The sequence below is a fragment of the Macaca mulatta genome, chromosome 12 (genome assembly GCF_049350105.2).
Source record: "Macaca mulatta isolate MMU2019108-1 chromosome 12, T2T-MMU8v2.0, whole genome shotgun sequence".
NCBI lineage: Eukaryota > Metazoa > Chordata > Mammalia > Primates > Cercopithecidae > Macaca > Macaca mulatta.
Genome location: NC_133417.1, coordinates 84,684,437 through 84,701,843, shown reverse-complemented (window position 1 = coordinate 84,701,843; position 17,407 = coordinate 84,684,437). Strand labels below are relative to the sequence as shown.

At 38.2% G+C, this 17,407-nt stretch overlaps 1 protein-coding gene across 2 annotated transcripts in view; it reads left to right on the top strand.

Annotated features, from left to right (window-relative positions):
• The window catches only part of ZNF385B (zinc finger protein 385B), a 416,540-nt gene that overhangs the window by 92,511 nt on the left and 306,622 nt on the right, over positions 1-17,407 (top strand). For both annotated transcript variants that reach the window (XM_002808008.4, XM_028830892.2), the window contains exons 2-3: positions 43-194; positions 915-1,214. In XM_002808008.4, coding sequence (XP_002808054.1) covers positions 917-1,214 — 298 coding nt within the window. In that variant the 5' untranslated portion in view covers positions 43-194; positions 915-916. The remainder of the gene's footprint in view (positions 1-42; positions 195-914; positions 1,215-17,407) is intronic.

The following is a 17,407-nucleotide window of genomic DNA, read 5'->3' as shown; positions in this document are numbered from 1 at the left end:
AATTACCAGTTTACTAAAATTTTATATTATTCTGTATTTCAGATGTTCTACATTTCAACTCCATCAAATACTAAATTGATGTTAATGGGCTAACCTGGAAACCGAAAAACAACTTGTTTCACTACAAGGATAAGAAAATATGTCCAAATTCCTGTCGGCTGACTTATCAAGGGACGTTTAGAACACAGCCCAATGTAAGTTGCAGACATACGGTGTTTTGTTCTTTGTTACCTCCCCTGCAGTTAAGGCATGTATCTGTTTGTATATGCCCAGGTGTATGCTGATTGTGTATACTTTTGTGTCTGCACATGAACATTTTCACAATCCCAGATTCATACCATCATTTATTCCTTCCTTCAATAAAATTTGAATGCCTATTATGTAAAAGGTGCAGTTGTAGGCCTAAGGGATATCCAGAGATGAAGTGACTGTCCTCATAGAGCTTATACTCTAATGGGGAGACAGACATAAGCCAAGTAAGTGCACAATTACCTAAGAAATGCATACTCTGATAGGTGTCACATAGCACGATGTGAGCATATAACCAGATCTTGCCTTGTGTCCAGGGTCAGAAAGGGTTTCATGTAGAAGGTAATTTGCCAGCGGAGATCTCATGGATGGGAAGTTAAAAGAGTAAAGAGGGTGGGAGGTGATGGGAAGACGAGCAAGGATGGGGTAAAAGGGCTCCAGGCGAAAGGAACTTCTGTTCCAAAACCACCAGGCACAAGGAACTCACGCTGAAAGACCATACTCGCTTACTTAGGTACTTCTGATGATTATTTTTCTAGGAGTAACCACTGGGTAGCTGGGCAACTTTAAACTTAAACAAACCATTAAAGATGAATTGTAATCATACTAGAAAATAAGAAGGGTTATATAATTTCAGAAGCACTTGTACTTGTTTTGATTTTTAGGCATGAGGTACTCCTTAAGCCCTGACAACCATCTTGAAGATGGAATCATGAATATGGCAAATTTTCTACGGGGCTTTGAAGAAAAGGGGATAAAGAACGACAGGCCTGAGGACCAGTTGAGCAAAGAGAAAAAGAAAATTCTTTTCTCCTTCTGTGAGGTGTGCAACATCCAGCTGAACTCTGCAGCCCAGGCTCAGGTGCATTCCAACGGCAAATCCCACCGCAAACGAGTGAAGCAGCTGAGTGATGGGCAGCCCCCACCGCCCGCCCAGGCCAGCCCCAGCAGCAACAGCAGCACAGGTAGGAGGCAGGGTCCCGGGTTCCATGTGCCGTGGGGAGAGATGGTCCTGGTCTGGAAAATGAAGGATTTAGAACAAGACTTAATTTTTACCTTAAAACTGGGCCACCATGATAACATGTACTCTTTCTCCTACAGGTAAAATCCATGAACTGTTTGTCACGTCTCGAAATATTTGTTACACCCACTGACATACACTGGCACACACACATGTACACACACGCGCGCAATTTGTATATGGGGCCAGAGACTTCCTGTATCCCCACAATGTGTGAACACTTCTGAATGTATTTTGAAATGTGTTTAAAATGCATCAGTGATGTCATTTTTCCCCTCTCTTAAAATTAGCTTTCTTGGGTTTCCTTTATCTTCTTTCTATTGGGTGGCATACCATTTGATAGTGTATAAAAAGCTACGGCTTTATTTATAACATCCTATGATGCAGGAGAAGAGCATTAATTTTGCATGTTAAACTTGTCATATTCTTTTAGAGAGTTGCCAGCAGTGTGCTGGGTGTTCTAACAATAGGAACAGGCATTGCCAAAACCAACAAGGCTTCCCTCTGAAATCCAGCACCATCATCTATCACTTTCACTTGCCTCTCACCCTTTCCTTGTGGGCTGGATAGAGGCAGAAGCTCAGGAATTTTTGCATTTCTGCCTCTGCCCTGAATTCTAAACAATCTTTCACATCCTTTATGTTGTTCTTGGGCAGCCCCTCCTCCTCTACATTGCTGGTCATTGGGTATCTTCACTGTGACAGAGTTAAAGAAAAATGTGAAATGTATCGTTATCTATGATGAAGATTTCTACAAAAGGCGGGCTTCCTCCCAAGGGTTGAGGTGGGAGGCCAAGATAAGCCTCCTCCCAAATGTGGGGGAAGAGCTCCAAATCCTGCTCTAGCAAGGGTTTGTTCTGTAATGAGGCCCCAGCTTGAAGTGAGATGATACAGAGAAAACATTTGTTGAAATTTCACTCAGTGCTGTTACATGGTTCTTGGTGTGCTGTAAATAAATAATTTTTGTATTTCAAGCCAAATCTAACTACTTTTTACTCTGTTGATGATTTAATGTCATTAAATTGTTTTCTTCAGTCAATATTTAACATGCTGTGAAAGAAAGTAAAGGGACTTACAGGATATAAAATACACACATAATAGTAGAAAATTATTTTTCCATTTTCTATTTATTATGATAATTATAATTATTCCAAGGTGTATTGATTTACCTATAGTTATATATTAAAAATGTAGTTAGTGTTACAGCCAGGCACAGTGACTCACGCCTGTAATCTCAGCACTTTGGGAGGCCGAGGCAGGTGGATCGCTTGAGGCCAGGAGTTCAAGACCAGCCTGGGCAACATGGTGAAACCCCGTATCTACTAAAATTACAAAAATTAGCCAGGCATGGTGGCACGCACCTGTAATCCCAGCTACTCAGGAGGCTGAGGCAGGAAAATTGTTTGAACCCAAGAGGTGGAGGTTGCATTGAGTGGAGATTGTGCCACTTCACTCCAACCTGGGCAACAGAGCAAGACTCCATCTCAAAAAAGTAAAAAAAAAAAAAAAATATATATATATATATATAATGTATAATATTATATTATTCATCAATAATATATAATATATAACAAATCGAAGCCCACTTCACCCCTGTAGAGAAAAATATTATATATTATATTGTATATAATAATATATATTATTAATTAATAATATTGTACATTATATATATATATATTTAGTGTTAGGTTCAAAACTGATACCTAAGTTAGAGCACAAATAGCCTGAGTAAAAGTTTGAATTGCATCTGTTAGAGTGTAAATATCTATGAATACCATAGTCATTAAAAATTATATTTCTGAAGAATATCTCGTGATAGGAGAAATTGTCCATGATATAATGCTAAGTGAAACAGCAGGAACTAAAGCAGAATATACCTAGTGCTATCATGTGTGCATGTGTATACTATCTACTATTTAGAGTCTCCACTTAATGAGGTTCAAGCCTGACATCATTTCATTTTTTTTGGTCACTTTCCTCACTTTTGATCTATCAAATTTGTGTTTCGCTGGGTAGCAGCTCTCTTAACGCTCTCTCAACTCATAGCTTTTCACTTTTGTATATTCAGAAAGATTCCTTGATTTAGAAGATTCAACTCTATTTATAAAAACAACATTTTATTGCCAAATTAAGATTTGTCTAGATGGACTCTAGAACTTAGAGCGGAGGGCTGGGCACATGAGCTTCTACCCTACCCCTGCCTCAGCCTGCTCTTCAGCCTAGTGGTGGGAAAACAGAAGGATGAAAAGGCGGAGGTTTACCTTACCTTACAGCCTCTGCAAGGTGGCAATGCTGTTCTTAATTGCTGACTACTATTTTGGCTGTCTCTGTGGCTCATACATCCTCCTAACAGACCCTGTGGATGAAGGGATCCCCCAGGTGGTCCCTTAGGCATTGAGAGTCCCTTGTGAGATAGCTGCATCTTCCAGCTTGCTCATAGTTGTTAGCAAAAGCCTTCATTCCTTGACTGTATGTGCCTCTTTCTTCTGTACTATGGTAGTCCTGACAAGATTGTGTCCTCTGTTCTCATGTGCATCAATGCTTGGGGATTGAGGTCAGAATCCATCTGAGAATGAACATTCCTCTTGAAAACCTGGAACTGCTGGGGCCTAGGCAAGTACAGGTGGAGTGGATTGTGGGGGGCTTTCTTTCCTGCTTAGGTAGCACAGGGGAGGCTGGCAAGCTCACTGACAAAGCAGGCACTTAAACAGGAAACAAAATGCCGGTCTTCCTTTTTTGCCCATCACTTGGCTTCAGAGAGTATTAAGTGTTGAATTGTGTTTCTCCACAAAATAAAAAAAAAAAAGATATATTGGAATTCTAACCCCCAGTACCTCAGAATATGACCTTATTTAGAGCAAGGGTCTTTACAGAGGAATGAAATCATTAAGGTGGGCTGTAATCCTATGTGACTGATATCCTTACAAAAAAAAAAAAAGAACAGAAATTTGGACACAGACAGATACGCACAGAGAGGGAAGATGATGTGAGAAGAGATACAGGGAGAAGACAGCCATCTACAAGCCAAGGAGAGAGTCCTGGAATAGATCCTTCCCTCACAGCCCTCAGAAGGAACCAACCCAAGTAACACATTGATTTTTTTTTTACTTCTAGCCTCTAGAACTATAAGATGATAAATTTCTGTTGTGTAAGCCACTTAGTTTGTGGTACTTTGTTACAACAGTCCCAGAAAACAAACACAGGGAAGAAAATCGAAGCCCATTTCACCCCTGTAGAGAAAAATATGTGTTGTAGATATTCTTCCCAAGAACTGTTAATTTAAGAGGTGACTTCCCCTCTTCTGGGTTGGTTTTATCGTGTTGGAGTTGGCATGGATGGGAATTGGGTCCACAGGGTGATGGTTGAGACATGTTTCTAGTAATAAAAGGTGGCTGACCCCTAGCCACTGGAAGTCTTCTGCCAAATTTAGTATTCAGGGTATTTATAGAACTTTTAGATCTGAGCTTTAGAACAACAGGAAGATTCTTAGAGTGTACCTGAAACCAGTCTGCTGTGTGTGTGTATGTGTGTGTGTGTAATCAATGTACCAAAGTGAGCAAGGGACTTATGATAAGTAGCAGCAAAATCCTTTTCTCAGCACTGTCTCCCTAGCCAAACGTTTTATGAATACTCTGGGCTGTGGAAGAGAGACTCAAAGGGGAAGCAAAAAGAGCTGAGGTAACTTAGTTTGCATATTAAAGATCCCTAATGCTTTCCCCATCCAGTTCCAAGGGGTAAGTGGAAATAACAGAAACCACAGATGGGTCTTGGCTTCCAGAAAAAGTAGTTGTGAGTTTCTGTCTCACAGAACGGTCCACAAAGACAGTAAGACCCCGGTGTTCCTGGCCCCTAGCAAGGGTGGGCAGGTGGAGCTGAGGCAGTCTTATGATTTCCTGTGGGCTTAGGGAGTACCGAAGCTGCTGGTAGAACCTGAGAACCACAGGGACATGGTCTTTTCTGTTGGACTGGGACAGTGGCAGGATAGTGTTTTACATGTAACACAGCACAGAAATACCTCACAGTTCCTGCATGAACTAATTACTAAATATCAGACAGAAATAAACATGCCTCAGCAGATGTCCATGTGCAGAAGTGACAGCCGGGCCATAAACACTCCTACCTGAGCCCTGGAACCATGTAAGCCTGTAAGTACCCTCCTCAACCCACCCCAAATCTAGATGCAGCTCTGGGGAAAGTCACTTCATACTGCCTGAAATTAAATATCATCACATGAGATGGGGTTTGTACTAGGCAGCATAATCTATCATTAACAGGTGTATCCTTAAATATTGGCTAAAAGAAATTTTTCAACTAGAAAGGAAATGATAAAAGAGTGAATCTTGGAGCTTTGAGAAGGAAAGAAGAAAGAACAATGGAAAGAACAGAAATATGGTACATAATAAACTACCTGTAGTAGGGTTCTCCAGAGAAGCAGAACCTGTAGGAGAAAGGAATTAGCTCACACAATTATGGAGGCCTCTAATTTTCAAGATCTGTAGGATATCTGGAGACTCAGGACAGCCAATGGTGTCATTCTAGCCTAAGTTCAAAAAACATGAGATTCAGAAGATTTGATGGTGTAGTTCTAGCCTGAGGGCTGGCTGACTCAAGACCCAAGAGGAGCTAATGTTTCAATTTGAGTCTGAAGGCAGGGAAAAAAAAATAATGTCACAGGTGGAAGGCAGTCAGGCAGGAAGAAATACCCAGAATAATGTGTAACCAAATATCTGAACATCCAGTGACCCAGTCAAGTTGACACGTAAAATTAATCGTTACATTATCATTTTCTTCATTAGCTTTGTAAATCATATTTGATGACTGAAACAAATTATAATCATCTGATGCTAAAAACTGTGATATTTGAAAGTAGGGATGTTAAATGCTGATACCAGTAAATTGTCTGCCATAAGTCACATACATATATCATTATAATATTAATGGCAACCACTATGAAAACTATAGAAAGAGATACAACCAAAATATAAATAAATAAAAATGGAGTCCTAAAAAGTGTTCAAGTAAGCCACAGGACAGAAAGAAGAGAGAAACAGAGGACCAAGAGCCAAAGGAAAAAACAGAAAGCAAATAATAAAATGTCAGACTTAAAGGCTAACATCAATAATTACTTTAAATGTAAATAGCCTTAATAAACCAATCCAAAGAAAAAGTGCATTAAAAAAAAATAACCCAACTATATGCTGCTTACAAGAAACTCACTTGAAAATCAATAAGAGGTACGCTGAAAGTAAAAGGATGGAAAATAATATATCATGCAAACAGTAATTTAAAAAATAAAGGCAGGGGTAGCTATATTAATGTCTGATGAAGTAGGGAGTAAAGAAATTTACTAGAGACAGAGCAAGACATTATGTACTGATAAAATGTTCAACTCACCAGGAAGACATAATGATCCTAAATGTTCATACACCAGACAGCAGAGCCTCAAAACACATGAAGCAATAACTGATAGAGCAGAAAAAAGAAATGAATAAATTTGCAATTGCAGTTGGGGACCCACTCTTAGCAACTGATAGGGTTATTAAACAAAATAAGCAAGAATTTAGAAGGTCTGAACAATACAATCAGCTAACATGATCTAATTAATTTATATTGAACTCTACTTAATAACAGTAGAACACTTTTTTCCCCAAGTGCCTATACAACTATTCACAAAGGTAGACCATATATTGAACCATAACACAAACCTTAATGCATCCGAAGGAACTGTAATCATATACAATATTTTCTCTGACCATAATGAAATCAAGTAGAAATTAGTAGTAGAAAAACAACAGGAAAATTAAACAACTTATCTCTTAGGTAATCTATGAATCAAAGAAGAAGTCTCAAAGCAAAAACTAGATGAAAATGAAAGCACAACATAGTAAAGTATGTGGGATGAAGCTAAAGCAGTGCAGAGCTGGAAATTTATGGCCTTAAATGCTTATATTTGAAATGAAAAGAAGTTCTCAAGTAAGTTCCCAACCAAGAAGCCAGAAAAGAATAGAAAAACCAAACCACAAGCAAGTGGAAGGAAGTAATAAAGACCTACACCAACAATCTGTGAACTTGAAAATAGGAAAGCGACAGAGGAAAAGTCTGTAAAACAAAAAGCGTGTTCTTTAATAAAAGCAGTGAAATTTGTAAGCTTTTAGCAAGACTGATGAGGACAAGAAAGGAGATACCGATGAGATACATGATATTATGACAGAACTTGCAGCAATTAAAAATATAATAAGCAAATATTAAAAACTTGTATTCATAAATGTGACAAGTGAGAAGGATGAACCAGTCCTTCAGAAACCATAAATAACTAAAATTCAACTAAAATAAACATACACTATCTGGGCTGGGTGTGGTGGCTCATGTCTGTAATCCCAGCACTTTAGGAGGCCAAGGTGGGCAGATCACTTGAGGTCAGTTGTTTAGACCAGCCTGGACAACATGGTGAAACCCTGTCTCTACTAAAAATACAAAACATTAACCTGTTGTGGTAACATGTGCCTGTAATCCCAGCTATTCTGGAGATTGAGACAGGAGAATCGCCTGAACCCCAGAGGCATAGGTTGTGGTGAGCTAAGATCATGCCATTGCATTCCAGCCTGGGAGACAGACCAAGACTCCATCTCAAAAATAAATAAACCTAAATATAAATTTAAAGGTAGAAAATCTGAATAGACCTATAGCCATCAAATAAGCTGAATTTATCATTACAAAGCACTTGAAAAACAAATTTCTGGATTCATATGGTTTCAGTGGAGAATTCTACCAAAGATTTTTTAAATTGACACCAATTTTATACAGTTGCTTTCAGAAAATAGAAGAAGAGGAAACACTTCCCAACGTAGTTTATGAGGCTAGTATTATCCTAATACCCGAATCAGACAACACATCATTTTTAAAAACCCTACAGAATAGGATATCATAAACTTAGAGTAAAAAATTCTCAACAGAATATAAGCAAATTGAATCCAGCAATGTATGAAAAGAATTGTTTACCATAACTAAGTGGGATTTATTCCAGGTATGTAAAACTGGCTCACCATTTAAAAATTAATAATCTACCACCTGGGCACGGTGGCTCATGCCTGCAATCCTAGCACTTTGGGAGGCCGAAGTGGGCAGATCATCTGAGGTCAGCAGTTCGAGACCAGCCTGGCCAACATGGCAAAACCCCATCTCTACTAAAAATATTAAAAAATTAGCTGGGCATAGTAGTGTGTGCCTGTAATCCCAGCTACTTAGGAGGCTGAGGCAGGAGAATCACTTGAACCTGGGAGGTAGAGGTTGCGGTGAACTGAGATCACGCCACTGCACTCCAGCCTGGGCAACAGAGCAGGACTCCATGTCTAAAAAAAAAAAAAATTAATCTACTATATCAACAAGTTAAAGAAGAGAACTCACATGATCACATCCATTAATGCAGTAAAAGCATTCGAGAAAACCCAACGCACATTTTCAGCAAGCTAGGAATAAAGGGAAACTACCTTGATTTAAAAGAAGTGTCTAAACAAAGTCTACAGGTAGCAGCATACTTAATGTGAAAGACTGAATGTTTTTCTTCTAAGACCAAGACCAGGGGAAGAATGTCCACTCTCAATTCTCTTATTCATCATGGTGCTGGAAGTTCTAGCCACTATATTAAGGCAAGAAAAACAAATAAAAATAAAAGCCTGTAATCCCAGTACTTTGAGAGACTGAGGAAAGAAGATCACTTGAGCCTAGGAGTTCAAGACCAACCTGGGAAACACAACCTGTCTCTAAAAAAAAAAGAGAAAGCCAGGCATGGTGGTGCACACCTGTAGTCCCAGCTACTCAGGAGGCTGTGGTGGGAGGATTTCTTGGGCTCAAGAGGTCAAGGCTGCAGTGAGCTGCAATCACACCACTGTACTCCCAACTGGGTGATAGAGTGAGGCCCTGTCTCAAAACAAAACAAAACAAAAAAAACCCACATATTATATTTATATACTAAAAATGAACATATGGAAATCAAAATTTTAAAATGCAATACCATTTATAATCACTTCCCAATACAATGAAATACTTAGATATACACTTTAAAAAACGTGCAGGATCTATATACTGAAAATTACAAAATGCTGAGAAAAGAAATTGAAGACCTACATAAATGGAGAGACATACCATGTGTTTAGTAAATCAGGATTAGAAAACTCAACAAGATTAAGATGCCAGTTCTCCTTAAACTGATCTATAATTTTCATGCAATTTCTATAAAAATCTCAGCAATTTCTTTTTGTAGACATAGACAAGATTATGCTAACATTTATATGAAAAAGCACAGACCTTTTAGCTAGTTTAGCTGCTAGCTAAAACTTGACGAAGAAGAAAAAAGGAGGGATCTCTCTACCCAATATTGAGGCTTACTATATATTAAAGTAATCAAGACAGTAGTTTTATTGGAGAGAGAGAGAGAGAAAGAGAGAGAGAGAGAGATGAAAAAGACTAGAGAACCCAGGCATAGATCCACACACACATACTCAACTGATTTTTTGATAAAGGTACGAAAGCAAGTCAATGGAGGAAGAATACCTTTTCAAGTCCTGGAGTAATTGAACAGCTGTAGGCCACAAAACAAACAAACTTAGGCCTAAATCTGACATCATATAAAAAGATTAACTCAAAATGAATTATAGATTTAAATGTAAAAACATAAAAATTTAAAACTTCTGGTGGCTGCCCCAGAATTCCTGGACTTGTGGCTGCATCACTCTAGTCTCTGCTTCTGTTTTCACGACACCTTCTGCTCTGTATGTCTATGTCTTTTCTTCAGATCTCCTTTCTCCTTATCTCATAACGATGCTTGCTATTGGGTTTAGAGCTCACCTGCATAATCCTGGATTGTTTCCTCATCTCAAGATTCCTAACAATCACATCTGCAATGAGACTTTTTGCAAAAAAAGATAGCACTCACGGGTTCTAAGGATTTGACACGGATATCTTTTGGGGGTGACTTGTTAAACTGTGGTACATCTGTGCTAAGGAATACTACTCAACAATAAAAAGGAGTGAACCCTTGATACACGCAACAACTTGGATGGATCTTCAGGGAATTATACTGAGTGGAAAAAGCCAGTCCCCAAAGGTTACATACTGTATGGATTCCATTTATACAACATTTTTGAAATAGCAAAATTGTAGAAGTAGAGGACAAATTAGTGGTTGGTAAGGGACAGGGGTGAGTTTCAAGAAGGAAGTAGATATGGGTACAAAACTGCAACATGAGAGACCCCTGGTGGGGGATACATGAATCTACACAGGACACACACACACACACACACACACACACACACACACACACACACACAAATACAAGTAATACCGGGGAAATCTGAATAAGATTTGTACATCAGATCAATGTCAATATCCTGATTACACTATTATTCTATAACTTTAAAAATTTTTTACTATGGGTAGAAGCTGGGCAAGGTGTTCAAGAAAACTCCATTATTTCTTACAATTGCATGTGGATCTCTGATTATCATGATAAAAATTTAAGTTAAAAATTTTAATAAAGATGACCACCTAAACCCCCCAGTTTTCTATTGGCATAATTAGAGATAATAGGAAACAGAACCTTGGAGATTTTTCTTATTTTAAATATTACGAAGTTCCTATTTTACAGAGATTAATAAAACAATATCTTAAGTATCAAGAGAAAATAAATATTTAAATAATTGAATTGCAATATGGTATGCTAAGAACAATGGCAGATCTACAAATAACGTAGATGTGGCACACAAAAAGGAATAATTAACTTTTTGGAGGTGAGGGAAGACTTCCCAGAGGAAGTGATCTTTGAGATGAGTATTCAAAGATGAGTTTCAAATTATTCAAGAAAAAACATTCCAGGTATAGGCAACGGCAACACAGATGCATGTAGGAACAAACTATAAATAGTTTCTTATTATTGGAGTGAAGTATGATTTGGGGGGAAAGAGGAAGATCCCTTTGCAAAGGTAGAAAGGAATCAGAACAGGAAAACAGTCTTCCCGTCCTGTGGGAACAGAGGTACAGGGAAAAGACAGAGGTACAGCTGCAAAGACATAGATAAGAAAGTCACAGGTAGTTGCTGGAATTCAGAGCTAAGTTGTCCTGAGTTCTCGCTGTCACTCTGGTTTATGTTAACTAGAAGCCTCCGCATCAGTTCCAGACATTTCACTTAGGTATTGCTTCCCCAGGATACCACACAATTGCAGAGCTTATTTTTTCCATGACCCATCCACAGCTTCCCAAGTCCAGATAAAACTGACCGTATTAGTTCTCTATGAAGGGTGGCTAGTGACTGACATCCTGCCCTCTGCTATCCATTCTCATTTAAGATTAAAATTTTAAGACGTAAAAAAAAAAAGTTAGTCAAGCAAAGAGAATAGAGAAAAGTGATCCAAAGGGAATGAAGAGAATGCTCAAAATCTCAACCTGAGGAAAAACTTGGTGTGTCTAAAAACCTGAGATATGGCTGAAACTGAGTAAGGCAATTACTGATAGAAGAAAACACAAGAGAATTTTGGAAAGGTAGGCAGAAGCTTTCAGAAAAAATTTTAAAACAGTGTGTTATTTTAATTGTGATTCTGTGGGTCAGAAATGTGGGCTGGGCTCAGCTAGGTGGTTCTTGTGCTGAACTCATGGGTGGACCCCTGTGGAGCTGCAGGCTGCTACAGAATAACTGGGTTAGATGGTTTTAGAGGGCTTTGTACATGTATCTAGCAGTTGCTGCTGGCTGTAGGCTGGATAATTCTCACCAGTAGACTCCTCCTCAAGGAGATTAGGCCAGGCTTTGTTACTCAGCAGTCACAGAGCAGTGTTGCAAGACAGCAAGAACAGCAGCTGCAACTTACTGCATTCTTTTGGTCAGAGCTAGTCACAAGGTGCTATGGTTTGAATGTTTGTGTTTCTCTAAAATTCATACATTAGAACTTAAACCCCAACGTGACAGTCTGAAGAGGTGGTGCCTTTGAGAGGTGATTAGGCCATGAGGGTGCCACCATTATGAATGGGACTAGTGCTCTTATGAAAGAGGCTTCAAGAGATGCCTGCTCCTTCTGCTTTTCCACCAAGTGAGGACACAGCGTTGGTTTCCTCTGGAGGATGCAGCAACAAGGCATCATCTTAGAAGGAGAGAGCAAGCACTTACCAGACACCAAATCTGCTGATACATTGATCTTGGACTTCTCAGCCTTCAGAACTGTGATAAATAAATTTCTATTATTTAAAAAATCACGTCAGTCTGTGGTATTCTCTTACAGGAGCAGCAATGGCCTAAGACACAACGCCAGCTCAAATTCAAGGGGTGGAAAAATACGCTCTGCCTCTTGATTCAAGAAGTGGCATCTTTTATTTGGCCTTAGAAATTTTAAACTGAGCTTGAGTAGATTTTAAAGTCAGGATGCCTGGGATGGGGGAGAAGATAAGGGTGATAAAACCTGGGTATTTTGCAGCAGGAAGTGGAGTAGTAGTTTGGACGTGGGAATAGACAGTGGGATTGGAAAATGGGTTGTCAGTTGCAGTGTTATATATAATTTTATTTTATTTTTTTGGCTGCTATAGTCTGTGCTGTTCTTTGACACCCCCAGGATCCTCAGTTATTGTTTCTCCCCTCCCGCTTAAAGATTTGTTAATGTCATTCCTATTCTACATTCAAGAAACGGTTATTGGTATTAAATGGTTTCTGGGATCAGGACACTAATGATAGATATTATAACTCTTAAAATATGTGTGTGGGGTTTTAAATATATAGGCCAGATTTATCACATTGTATCTCATGCATATTTAAAATGTTAAATTTATCCTCAAATGTGTTTTCCCAGACATGTTTGAAGAACTTTAAAAATTAAACTTGAAAACACGATACCAAGAATTACCACAAGATGGTGCCACGAGTATATTGAAAGTATGATAGTTTCTTCATTCCTTTGCCCACATCAACATTCTGATGCAACTTATTAGTGAGTAAGGAAAGCAAAGAAATACCACACCAAGGAGTGAGGATGTGTGGACATGCATGTGGGGGCAAGAGCATGCTCATTTGATAGACTTTCTGAGCACCTTGTATGCGTTAGGCAGAATGTATAGGGGAGACATGGCAGGGGTTGGGGAGGTTGGGTGTTTGGAAGGGGGAAGAGCAAGAGAGATCTTTCTTTAGTTTTCAGGAATAAAAATTACTACTTAAATATATTAATATTGCTCTATGTCTGGAAAAGTCTCCATTTTAAGAGATATTAGGAATGAACATAAATGTTAAATGATGCAACCTTAGGTTTGTATGACAGATTTAGAGATAAGGCTAGAATTCATCAGTACGATAATGATTTTACCTTTTCAGTAGAAACACATAGTTTTAAACGCTTGCTTTTACTTAATTTTTGATTAATCAATTTGCCATTTATCATTCAACCAAGAAATCTGACTCTGCAAAATATAATTACCATGGTGAATGTAACAAATCATTGAGTTTCTGTCAGTAAGTGCACTAGATAAGTAAATCATTTCAGTGTGAGGTAGGTGGGTTAAATTATTTACAATATACTTATTTCTTTAAACCTCTTAATTAGTAAGTTCAGAAAATTCCTTTCATAGAATAATTATTATACAATCCATGTATCGGATAGAGCCCATATGACTTATGGTTTTTAATGAAGGGACAGACTTAGAGGGGGAAAAGGCCTTGGTCAAAATATGTCAAATTGCACCTTTGAAAACAGGGCATCTGCTTTTCTTTGTGTACGTCCCAGGTCCTTATAAGAATACTCAGGAATTGTCTCTTACTTGTAGTACTTCAGACCCAGTGATGATACATATAGTAGAAGGAATACTGATACACTTTTCTGATTCGTTGTCTTACTCAGAATTGATCACTGTTTAGTTTCCAAGTATTTTACAAAATCCTGACTCTATTTTTCAAAGCAAGGATAAGAGTTGGTACCCTTTACCTGTTCTCCCCAGATAAATTTAATTGAGATTAATATTGTAGGGCTTATTGAGATTGAAGTTCCTTGGGAATGAGAGTAGAGAAATTTGGAAATAGGATCAAGTCTCAAGTTACAATTCTAACCACTTCCTGACGCACAAATGCTTTGAATTTGAGACGGAGCTCTAGCCATCTTCAATGGTGTCAGAAATCTAAAACTACACCTGACGTAGACTTGAAAAAGTCATTATAGAACGTCTCCATATTCTGTACTTGTGGTTAAAAACTGTCAGACAAGGGTGTGGATTATACAAGGGTGTGAATTAAGTACAGAACTCTAAGGGATTGACACATAAAAGAGTTTGAATGGAACTTTGATAAAATGGTTAAAAGGGGTGGTTGGCCCTTTTTTGGTGATGGACAGATTGTCTTTTTCTTAAAGAATGCTTTTGGATATAAACTTTTACATATTATATCTATTAAAAGATAAGAATTGCTTAACATCAAGTCTTGGTTTTTAGATTTTGAAAACCAAATACAGCTTTCAGTGTGGAAACTGAGTCTTAGACAATCACGGCAAGTGTTTACATGTCTGAGTGATTTAAATCATCAAAGGCGTATTTAAAACCTTGGTGTCTGCCTGGAATAGAAGTGTTACCCATTTTAAACTAATCTAGGGAGAAGGGTTTTCAGCAGTGAGCCAAGCCCAGTGGTAATTAGTGAGTTCAATTTCCACTGGGGGATGAATGTATTTTCACCTGGACTGACCACCTTTCTTCACACAGACATTTGACTTTCACATCTTAACAGTGTCACAGCCAAGGAGGCTGTTGGACAGTGTTCTGGGTTAGACATCCCTGTGGAATGTTACAGCTGACCGTGAGGTTGGTGTATGTCCTTGGCACTAAACAGTTTTTCTCGAGCTGTGAAACACATTTGCTCTTCTGATTACATGGAGTTTGGAGATGGTGGAAGGGCTGGATAATTGTACTTTTTAATGGGCCGAGTGTGCTGGCACTCACAAATAATGTTAACCCACTTCATTTAAAGAGCTTGTGCTCTGGTGAACCTGCAATCCAGAGACTCTTGTCCTGTAGACACTGGGTATTTATCTATTATTTTATGAACTTGACGTAAAATGTATAGGGAGCTTTTTTTAAAATCATAGCCCCGAAGTGTTACTCATCTTGTAGGATAGTAAGTTACTTTTAGAAGCTGCTATAACTCCATCAAACCATCGGGGCACCATTTTGATTGCTAAAAAAGGAGAATTCACCGAATTATGTTGTATTGTCAAAAAAATAAATGCAGTTTCCTTCTTCACATAGAAAATGACTTTGTGATTGTATTCTAGATACTAAGAGCCACACATTACAGTTTAGTTTGTTCAGTGAGTAGAAAGACCACCCTTCACATAAATGCCTCCTGGACACTTCCCCAGTGCAGATCTAGGCCCAAAAGGCACCCAGGAAATGCTCTTTGAAGACTGAATGTTCTATAGACCCAAAGTCTTATCTTAAGTGTAGTGTCAATGCTCTGCTATATTAAAGTTCTTTAATGTGCTTAAAGAAAAGTGTTTATTTGGGAAATGTACTCATAAGAAAGACTCCAAGCAAATGCAATATATTGTTGTTTTTTGAGAACATTTGTTTTTAAAATGGATTTTAAAATTAAACAGTTGACTCTTGATGGCAGTAAATATTGCTACTTTTTTCTAAAACTGATTTTAAAGAACCTCTAATGCAAGTAGTTTATAGCATATACAAATAAAACAGAAATCTTTACTTCATAAGGCAAAGCTTATTTTTTTGTTTGTTTCTGACAGTGCCACATGCACTGTATAACATTATGGATATTTTGCTTTTGGGTACAATGAGAAGAGGGTGAGATAACCAAATGTTTTGCCTCACTCTGAAGATACATTCATCCTTTTAAAATTTCCTTTTGAAAATTGAGGTAGGTTGCTAAAAAATATTTATGTCAAGTGCCTTTCACACTAGTGAGTATAGAGTTTAGGTGATCAATGAGTACTATTATTACTTTTTTTTTTTTTTGATTCAGTAATTCTGAGTGGCTTCTTCTTGCCTTTGTTTTCCATGTCCTAGTTTTGTCATCGTGCATTATTGCCACATTTCTGCTCTGCTTTGGGTCTCAGTCTTACTAGCACCTTCCCTCATATTTTTGCCCATCTGTTAAAGTAACACTACCCTCCAAATTTCTTGCCTAAGCAAGAGAACACCTGCTTAGGTGCCATTTCCCAATCCATAACTTCCCAGCAGTTTAAGTAAACATTTATACGGTCCACAGTCTCTTACCTGCAATTCCTGAAATCCAAGAAGCAATGAAAACTGGAAGATTTTGTAATTCATGTTGATGGGAAAACGTGACATGAACTAATGTGAACTTAAATTATAGCATTTATTTATCCCAACGAGTATGAATATGCACACATTTTGCTATAGAATGTTAATGTATCTGATTATAGAGTTGTTGCCCCGGACCTCAATGTGGCATTATATAACATCTGCCACTGGAGGCATTATATAATTCCTGGCATATGTAGAGTATTACCTTTCTAAAATCTGAAAACATTTGAATTCTGAAATGCATCAAGCACTAAGGGTTTTAGATAAAGGATTGGCCTATAATCAAATATCCCGGTTTAATTTTAAACTTTTATCTTATTACTAGGGAGCTTCATGTGTGGTAATAATAAAAAGATTTTTAGGCATACAATCTCTCATAAACTATTCCTATGACTGTTTTCTAAGGAAAGTTTATGTGTGTGGTAGGTGAGCCAGAGAGGACAGAAGAGAAAGGACACTGAACAATTGCAAAGTCAGTGATGCCCAATGCTATTTCTCATAATACATTCAATTGTTGCCCTAGGGGCTTCAGGAGACACAAAACAAATGGAATTCAGGTGGCAAAAGTGACTGTGAGGGGCAAGTGTGTTCAATGGTGTACATATAGATATACGTACACACTTATGTGCACATCCATTCATGTGTCTAATCTGTCTCCAAGCAAGGGCATCTAACCAGCAGCCCGTAAGGAGTCAACTTTCCATATGGGGACATAGTGAGAATACCCGTGAGAGTGATGTGTTTAATGTTGCTCCAGAATGCTGTGTTACGTAAATGTGTGCTGCTTAGGTTTACACGGATGTTTCATATTGTAGACACTTCTAAATGTGTCATCTCAGAGCTGGTA